Here is a 10,388-nt window from a genome sequence, read left to right on the forward strand (position 1 = left end):
AACTAATAGACTCCAACAACGACCACAGCAGAAGTTGCTTTGTAACTAGATCATATAGGCCCATCTAGCTATAATAATTTTAATATTGAACAGTCCCTGTTTGTCATAATTCTGACATAGATTCCTATAGTGTACTGACTATAAACTAGTTGGTTGTGATTTTGCCCTTAAATATGCTTTAAGAAATTGAAGTTACCCTTGGCTTGTGTCAAACTTCCTTGGGGTAGGAGTTGCCAGGCTGTCAAAGTGTCGGGCCTGTACCTTGCCTCAGATAAAATGATTGAGGAGTTATTTTCATAGGTCCCAGTCTGCCACAGTTTGTTTTGGTAAAGAAATAAAGTAAAGTTAAATATTTAAATTTGTTTCATTGCTATGATCAGAGAAAGAAGACAATAAAGTTGCAGAGTAATAGAAAAGATTAGTTACCAAGCTAAGTTACATCACCTCTTAAAAACTGGACCTTAAGATTTCACAGCTGAAACACCTAAAATATAAGAAATAATGAATTAGAATTCTGAGTCTGTCCTCTGATGAAATATAACTAATGCTGAAAATATACTATTTTGCTTTAAATTGTCTAGTCTGTATTACTGAAGGTCATTGATTCTCCGAAAGATAATCTCAGTAAATTAATTGTTTTTTGGCTTCTAGTGAACAACTATTCAGAGATTGATGATGATGAAGAAGCTGATGAGGAAGAAGAAGAAGAAAGTCCTGCTGATCAGCAAGGTGAGATTATGCAATTATGTAAGATATATTATGCTATACATACATATACTGATCTTGATAGACATTATTGATAAGAATTTCTGTAATTAGTATATGGTGCAAGGAAGCACCGTATAGTAGTATGGTGAGCTGGGTGCAGCAAAAGCTGTAAGCTTCCTTGCACCAGTCAAAAATAAATAAATAATAAAATAAAATAAAACAAAACAAACCACCAATTCGACTCCTCCTCCCTATAGGTACCTATACAACTGATTTTTGAATTCCTCCAAACTGTCAGCCTCAACCACACATGGAGGCAACTTATTCCAGTAATCAGCAACTTGCTGACTAAAAGAAAACTTACTGCAATCCAGTCGAAACTTCTTACCTCATAGTTTGAATTTATGGTCCTAGTTCTGGAATCATTTTATAACAGTGAAGATTTCACTTGTTCATTTTACCTTCTCCCCACAGCCTTGTACACCTCAATCAGGTCTCATCTAAGGTGCCTCATTACCAAACTCTACAGTCCACACATTTGAAATCTTTCCTCCTATGGATGTCCCTTTGCTGATCTCATCAAGCGTGTTGCCCATCTTTGGACTCTTTTAAGATGCTTGACGTCTTTCTTTAGGTGCGGTCGCCTTAGTTGAACACAATAGTCCAAGTGCAGTGTTACAGTTGCCTTATAGAGTGGGAGATGACATCCCTGTCTCTACTCTTCAAGCAAATGTATGATAAATCATTGCTAGGACACCTTGGGCCTTCCTTGCTACTGTCTGTGCTTCTTGGAGAACTTTGTGTCCAACTGTACCGTAACTCTGAAATCCCTTTCTTCTACTACTGTTTTTAATTTGACTCTCACCAAGTGTATGAGATATTTTGGGGTTGTTATTCCTCAAGTGTAAGGCCTTGCATTTTGCTGCACTAAAACTTAGCTGCCACTTTTCTAACCATTCATGAAGTCTATCTAAGCCATCCTGAAGAAGTGTTGCTTGGCTGTGATCATTAACTACTCAACTGCCCTTGCCCACCTTTACTCAGTAATTTCAAAACTTATAAGTGTGGAGCTTGTTTTCTTCCCTCCGAATACTTCATGTAAACTGCATTCAATGGACCAAGGCATTGTCACAAATTTGAAAATGCACTACTGAAGGCACATCTGAAAAAAAAAATTATACTGAAGATAGAAATCAACCAACCTATAGATTCTGTTATAGATTTGCAGATGTGCATATCAGAGTTGACAAAAGTGTGGAGTCAAGATGTGATGGAAACAACGATTAAGAATTGTTTCGTAAAAGCAGGTGTTGCTAAAACGTTAATTAACAGCAATGAGAGGGATGAACTACTACAAGACATTGAGCAACTTTGAGAAGAGTTCCAAGCGAGGATCGATCAGTGAAGAAATTGTTCTTGTCGGATTTTTAGGAGTTGATAATGATGTCATAGTAGCTGAAAATCCAAGTGACTCCAACATTTTGGAGCATATTTAAAGAACTAATGACAATATCAACAATGATTAGGATGAAAATGAGGGAAATATTAAATCTCCATAATATACATTTCCACAGGCCACTTTTGTAGAAGTTCTCTGACTGTCCTTCAAACCATGACTCGGAAGCAGAAATCACCTTATCATCAGCAGCAAAGCGTTTTCCACGAAGAAAGGACTTCAGGTCAGGAAAGAGGAAGAAGGTTGGAGGAATAAGCAGGATTCAGCAATATTTAAAGCCCACATTCGTGGGTACACCTCACTGCAGAATGTGAGGAATTCGTAGAGGCATTATCATGGAGTAGGCACACACCTTTTGACAGCTTTCTTTATCCTTTTTCTTTTATATCAGCATGTAGCATTATAAGGAAATTGGAATAATGCTTTGCCATCATAGTACAGCCCTTTAGAAGGTAATCTGTTAGTATTACGCCATGCTGATTTTTGCACCACTTCTGCTACAGCATTTGCTGGGTGACCTAGAATTTCTTCATCATGCACCGAGGTCCTTCCAATCTGAATTGTTTGTACCATTGTTCGACAACACTGTAATCTGGGCAGTCTCCTCCATAAACAGTGGCCATTTTTTCACGGATTGTTTTGGGTGTTATCCTTTGCAGAAAGAGGAACCGAATCAGTGATCTGGTATTTCACTTCATCCATTATCTATTGTGACACTTCATTCAGCACTGCAAAGAAAAAAAATATTGTTGAATCAAAACCAAAATTTGTGTGATTCAAGGTATCAAACAAACAAACAAAAAAATTCATCTTTCTATCACAACTACTTCTGTGTGAATACAGATCTTTTTTGAACCCCCGATAAATTTTTTAATGTAAACACTATCTGAGACCATTGTAGTCACCTTTGCAAAAGCCCTTCTCTTTTCCCTTGACAGTAATTATGTTTAAGTAAATCCCATATGAATATATTATGATTACTGCCACCTAGTGAGTCTTTTTTTGTCAGATACTTAATGCATGGAGTTACTGCTGATAATCAAATCAAATGTATTGCTTTCTCTAGTTCCCTCTGGCATAGGAAATGATCATTTTATGGGATCATTTTGCAGAGTTTTTATATATCCAAATGCTGTGAACTAAAGGGAAAATTGTCTCCCGCTCTTGGTCTAAGTGGGAGTCCCCAAAATATGATAGTTGTATATATGAGAGCAAACAAAACTGTATGCCCACTGAAGGGAGAGCATAATTTCCAATTATAAACTCATTGTAGATACACACAGGTTTTCCTGAAGCAGTTATTCTTCATGTGGTTTGTTTAATGATATTGTTTATTGTAAATTAAGAACTACTTTCACATTCATTCTTTTAATTTTCTAAAGTATCTGCAAAATCATTTGGAATGATTATGGGATGAAATCAGACTGCAAAAAAATTTACTTTTTTTTTGCTTGTGTTTATATTTGTTTTTGTAGAAGAAAGTATTTTTTAAAGGGAGCATCAGTTAATCTTTAAAACTTTATTAAACAAGTGTCTTAAATACTGGGCATTTTAAGTGTTAGTTGTGGTTCTACTTCTGAGGTAACTGGATGCTAACATGCACAGCCCACAGTAAACAGTTGGGTTGGTTTATTTGCTATGGTGGAAAAAGTTACAAAAGGTTGTAAACTCTTCTGTTCATATTAGCCATACAGAGTATAAATTATTATTATTATATATATTTTTTAAATTTCACTCCAAGAGTAAGACATGACCATGCTGGCTATTTAGATAGTAAATGTAAAGAATTTGACATCAACGTTGATATCAAACAATTACTTCATATAATTGCTTTATGAGATGATGGTCCTAGTTATTATTTCTAATTATTATTTACCTTCTTTCCCCCCCCCCACCCAAGGAGCAACAGGCAGTACAGGATGGCAAGTAACTGATGAAATGGTGGAAGATTTTCTTACAGCAGATGATCCATCTATTTTGTATGATAATGAATGGGAAGAGCAAATGGGAGCACCTTTTTGATGTCCTGTGTTCCTTGAAAATGATATCCTACTGTGCCTCAAGTCCAGTTGTACACGTGTTTGTATTGTGTATTACATATATATACACAAGTACACATAATTAAATATTTATGTATAGACTTTTATGAGGCAGAGTTTTTCTGATAGGACTAATTCTGCACAATGATATTATATGGGTATGTGCATGTTAGTGCTTAGTGAAACACAGAAATGCACAAAAGATTGTTTTCTTGTTTATGTATATATATATTTTTTGTCCCTTTCTGTTTTCGTTGGTTATCATTGTTATGTTTCATAATTATTGCATTTATGTTTTATCAACATTTTTTTTAAATTATCCACTGATGTCCTGTGCTATTATTACTTCAACTTTTCATGGATATATTAGTATAATTTATTATAATTCCAGAATGTTTTCTACTTGCAGAATTTGATAGCAGTTAGCATAGAGACATTAGGCTTTTATTTTTGGAAAAAAGAAAATAATATAAATTCTGTAAAAGTTGTTTTAAGTATTTAAAAACAAAAATTAGTATTATAATCTGGAACAGATATGGCTAAAATCTTTTTAAGAGTAGGCTCATTGTAAGCTTATCAGATATTTTGGTCACATTGTACAATTTTAAGCTAAAAACATTTTAAATAACATAGAAAAGAGAATATATATATATTTTTTTTTATTATTTTTTTTTCTTATCAAATATGTGGTAGTTATTAGGATTTTATGTATTATATAATATACCTTGTGGCGTACTTTAGAAAGTGTTTTTTTTTTTTTTTTTTTTTTTTTTGTGAAACTAGATTGGAGTTTTAAATGAGAAAGATAAAGCTGAATGCTCATTTTAAGATAGTAAATATATAATAAGATTTATTGAAAATTATAATTTGTAACTCTTAATTTTTTACATATCTTAAAATAAATTGTGTAATGTAAATGTATTACCAAGTGGTATTGATATAGCTATTATATGGTTAACAGATTATATTTAAACTTATGAGTGGGGTCACGTGCACTTACCGAAACCTGTGCAGATGGGGACTTGCATGTATTTAAATTCGACAGAAAAGACTAGTTAATTTTCTCAGAACGTACTTGGCTTATGTGTATAAATTGTATATTTCTGTAAATACATTGTTGCTTAGATTAATTAAATGGTGTACAAATAAGAAAATGACTGCCAGATGTGTGCATTATGCTTGGAGCTATAAAAGAATTTAAGCAAATGGCAACTATTTCTGCATAGTTTGTTACATTTAATATAGTTTTATTTCTTGCATTACAGATATCCTTAAAACAGGTATTCTGATTTATGCACTAGCATAAAAATGTGCTAGCATTCCTCTTTTCTGGCACAAAAAAAAAAAAAAAAAAAGAAAGAAAAGAAAAGAAAAGAAAAGAAAAAGGGAAAAAAAATGAGTTTAGAGTTATATAGAAAGTTAAACCTAAAAAGTAGAAATAGAATGAAATAAAAAGTATGAAATTAAGCATTAGTTAAGCCATTGTCCTTAAAATGTCACTGATCTATTGAATGGTTAATTTTGTTTCTCGGACAACAGAAAGTCAGAATAAGGTCTTTGAAGTACAAAGTGTGAAGTAAATTTGAGTAAAGTATACTAGAAAATTCAAGTTAAATTATGCTTGTGGCTTGAATATAATTTTATTATATTAAAATTAATATATAATTTTAATATAATAAACTTGAGAACAACCCATCTAATATTATTTGATTGTAGGCATAGCTTAACTGAATTAGACAGAATTTACCCATTATTTTCATTTTATGAACCATTCTATTAATTCAGTTTTTTAAGCTATTGATTGTAATAATCACTATAGTGAGTTCTAGCATGCAGTGTTACAGACAGTAATAATTTTGCTTTTAACTTTGTAGTAGGCAAAGAACTTCAGTTTTACTCTGCTGTGTATTTTAAAAACTTTGTTCTCACTTTAATGTCTGTTTTTTGAAAGAGGGCACCAACTAACAGTGGCACTCTGAGAGCGATAGCTTATGTACTGCTTTTGTACTTTATATATTAAATTTCAGTTTAGCAAGTGTTTCTGCCTACCAGAGACATGATAAATTCAGCATTACTGGTAGTTCTTATGATATAGCATGCATGATAAAAAAAAAAAATGGTGCAATGCTTCTAATATGAATCAGAATATGGTACATTAATCATAATCTATAGCAGGGGTTCTCAAACTTACGAGTCCATTGATCCCTCTTGGAACTTATTGAGCTTTCATTGATTTCCTACCCCCCTCCCCATTCAGTAATTAAGAATCACATTATATATATACATTCTTTCTCTATTATACTCGCAGTAAAATTTTATGAATAATAAAAATGTTATATGTATTCCAACAGAATGCAGAAAACGTCTGAAATTTTAAATTGAGAAAATAAATAAGTAAAACTAAGTAACAAAAACTTTTACTGAAAAATCTTACATCCTTAATGTGAAGGGTGGGTCTGATGAGCATTAACAAGGGCATGAATATTAGCGTGAAAATTTGTGAGTTTGCATTTTAGATCACCACATTCATCAACGTTAAGTCTTCTCTCACTTTGTATAGAAGTAAATTCACATGGCTGCTTCAACCACATAAGAACTTGGGAATGCCAGCAAAAATGGGTCAGCAGCTATTTGCCAGTAATTTTTTTATTGCTCCAGTAATCGCCCGTCTTGGAACAATGATTTTGCCTAATTAAATGCTCATTTCAATTAGTTCTTCATGTATATTGGGCTCTGTACATTCACTTTCAACTACGTCGAATGGAGACATGACCCAATTCAGAATCTGTATATTTTTGAGAACTTGAAAAAAAATTTTAGTCTTTTTAAGTTTTCAAGGAGGGTTGTATAAATTAGTAAGTCAATATCTGAATTACTTTCACCAATCTAAACTAACCTTTGCTTGAAAATGTAATATAACGGTTCAAACTTGAATAATTGTAATATGTACCTTGTACTTGTTTCTGCATTTCATTCAATTTAGAGTATAAATCAGCAAAATAAAATACAGTCAGTCCTCGTATAGCACGATAGTTGTGTTCCTAGAAATTCTCGTGCAATGCAAAATCGTACAATATAAACAACAGGCCCTACGGGAAAAATATGGTTAGGTGCTGACCACCCAAGATTGAACACACATTTGTAACCAAAACATTACCAAACACAATAAATAATCGTAATAAAATAGTCACGTATTTTATTACGACTATTACATAATAAAATATTGCTAATGCTTTTGCTTCTATCGTAAGCAAACTTGTTTTTTGTTTGATTTTCTGTCCAAACAGATGACGGCCGTTCCATCTCTTCCAATTCTTTGTGTCTTAATCTATTGGATTTTAATTACACTTTGAGTTGTTCCTGCTATGAAATTTGTTTTTATTTTCTCTGCATTCTTTGTAATTCTCGGCGTTGCCTCATTTAGGTCTGTAGCACGTGCAATATCACATGGTCTTTCATTTCGCTCAAAGCGTTTCACAATTTCATATTTTTTCTCTATCGACAGAGGCGGACTGGCCATAAGCCTTACCGGGGGAAACCCCGGTGGGCCGAAAGCCAGTGTGATTTTGGCCATAAACCATAGTATGTGGCCACTATAAAATTTTCCCGGGTAAGAATTTTTGATCCAGTCCGCCTCTGTTTATCGATATTGTTTTTCTTTTTCTCTCTGAATCTGCATTGTCTTCACCAGGAAGCTTCCTTTTCGCACCTTTTAAGTATTTTACTCATTGTTAGGGAATAAAGCACAATTACAAAACGAGGAGGCACGCTTGATACACATAAACAAAGCTGCGCGCGTGTAGCAACTGAATAAACAACACTGTAAACTCAGAGAGATACACTATTAACACCTCACATTTTACTAAAGCACATTTCTAGGGGTTACTACCATAAAACAATAAAAACAATTTCCAGTTGCCTTTCTGCTAGTGGAATCTGTTATAAACTGGTAGTAAACTTGATCTAATTGCATTTGCGATTATACCGATAGCTGGAATTGTGTTGGTTTTTACGTTATTATGGTGAAATGTGTTTCCCCTTCACTGATATAAAAAACATAAATACATTTTCAGAATCTTCTCTTCGTTCCTATCATGTTGCGTTTGGTTGGGGTGATTCTGCGTTCGATTGCCATTTCTTGTAAACACAAAGGCGAATCGTGCATAAGCGAATTCGGTTTGTGTTATATAAGATATCGTTCCCCTATTTATAAATCGTGTATGATCGAATTCTTGTAGTGTAAACACGTATTATACGAGGACTGACTGTACATGATTCTTGCAAAACAGCATTCATTACTTAGCAATGGGTCTATATCCTTAAGGATCTCTACAGTTGGACCATAAAATTCAACCAGCCTTTGCAAACAGTCTCCTGTAGATAACCAACTTACTTCAGTATGGTGGTTATCTTGTACCTTGTACTTATTTTTGCAATTCATTCAATTTAGAGTATAAATCAATGAAATAAAATACACGATTCTTGCAAAACTGTCCAGATACTAATGAAAGGTAAACTAAGCATGAACAGACATCCGACCGTACAATTGGAAGGAGAGCCAATGCGTTATGTCAAGACAGCAAAATACCTGGGTGTGCAGTTGGAGGAGAGGCTGTTCTTTACCGAGCATGTCCGATATATCAAAGACAAGACAAGAATGCTGTATGCTAAGATCAGGAGGGTAGTAAGGACAGACTGGGGCATAAAAGGACGCTCTCTGAACATGTTGTATCAATGTTTATTCGTCCCAATACTTACTTACGCCTCCGGAGCATGGGTCCATCGAATTGACAAGACCAAGATTCAAAAGCATCTTGTACAGGCCCAGAGATTTGCTTTACTCGGGACTACACGTGCATGTCGCACAGTCTCCTCTGACGCACTCCAGGTCCTGGCAGGAAGAAAACCTGCTTACTTTAAAGTATTACTAAGAAGGCTAGTATACTTCACTAAGAACAATATTAGAAGAACTATAATGGGTGTGATTTCCTGCCCAGATGAAGGACGAGAATACTCTAGAAATGAAGTCCGAGAAGAAAAAATCAGAATAAATACTGAGATTGTGGGTCTTTGGCAAGCAAGTTGGGAAACCAGTGAAAAGGGTAGACAAACATATATGTTTTTGCCTAATGTAGGACTGGTTGATTGCAGGTTAAAACCTTGGTTACAAATTGGGCTAAGAGCGAGCTTTCTACTAACTGGACATGGCTTGAAATATAAGTTGTTACAGCTCGGATTACATCACTCTGGGTTGTGTGTATGCGGAGAAGATGAAACCTCAAAACATCTGATGCTCGAATGCAACGTATACTTGGACATACGCAGGAGGTTAGAAATGCTTGTAGGAGTATTAGACGAGGATAGTCTGGGGGTCCTGTTCACAGATTGTAACAACTTTGCTCTTTTTAACAAGTTTATCAATGATATGTTTAATAAAAGAGCCCTGATAGATAGTGGCGACCCACCTCCCCGTGGTTAGGGACGGGAACTATGCTGATCAGGATACATAGACCTGGTCCAAATGTATTGCTCCTCAGAATAGGCTAAGTGGTCACAAGTTTATTTTTGAGTTATAAAATTGAGTTCTAATTTTAATTTTACAAATAAATTGTTACCTAAGATTCAGATGCCAGGAAAATAAGATCCTAGCCATGGATGTGCTACGGCACCGGTAATGGTAGGATCCGGTATTTCTAATGTAATTTAGAGTATAAATCAATGAAATAAAATACACGATTCTTGCAAAACAGCAGTTTATTACTTAGCAATGGGTCCACATCCTTAAGGATCTCTACAGTTGAACCATAAAATTCGACCAGGCTTTGCAAAGAATCTCCTTTAGATAACCACTTTACTTCAGTATGCAAAAGAAGCTGTTTGAAGGTTTCATCATTTCTTTCACATAACGTTGCAAAGAGTTGTGAATTAAGAGAGTTTGTTTTTATCTTGTTTATTGATCTAATGCACACTTTCAGGGTGTCGTGAAGCTCTGCACTGAGATTTTTTTGCAACGGGATGTTGCCGATGTAAAACAAGTTATAATGTTCAGTGCTTATATTTCGAACTGTATTCTTTAAGCTGAAAATCCTGGATACTTGACAATCATTGCCAGTGCACTATCAGAAGCAACTGCTGTAATATTACTATGAGGAATATCATATTTAATAAAATACTCTAAACACAAG

General features: G+C 34.4%; 1 protein-coding gene across 1 annotated transcript in view; it reads left to right on the forward strand.

Annotated features, from left to right (window-relative positions):
* LOC150085953 (putative RNA-binding protein EEED8.10) overlaps positions 1-4,260 on the forward strand; it is a 375,958-nt gene extending 371,698 nt beyond the window's left edge. Inside the window, exons 20-21 of the mRNA XM_090373614.1 lie at positions 652-729; positions 4,065-4,260. Of these exons, the coding sequence (XP_090229740.1) occupies positions 652-729; positions 4,065-4,186 (200 nt within the window). The 3' untranslated portion in view covers positions 4,187-4,260. The remainder of the gene's footprint in view (positions 1-651; positions 730-4,064) is intronic.
* Positions 4,261-10,388: the final 6,128 nt, after the last annotated feature.

This window comes from Mastigoproctus giganteus, chromosome 5, assembly GCF_048544385.1.
Source record: "Mastigoproctus giganteus isolate SK-2022 chromosome 5, ASM4854438v1, whole genome shotgun sequence".
NCBI classification, from domain to species: domain Eukaryota; kingdom Metazoa; phylum Arthropoda; class Arachnida; order Uropygi; family Thelyphonidae; genus Mastigoproctus; species Mastigoproctus giganteus.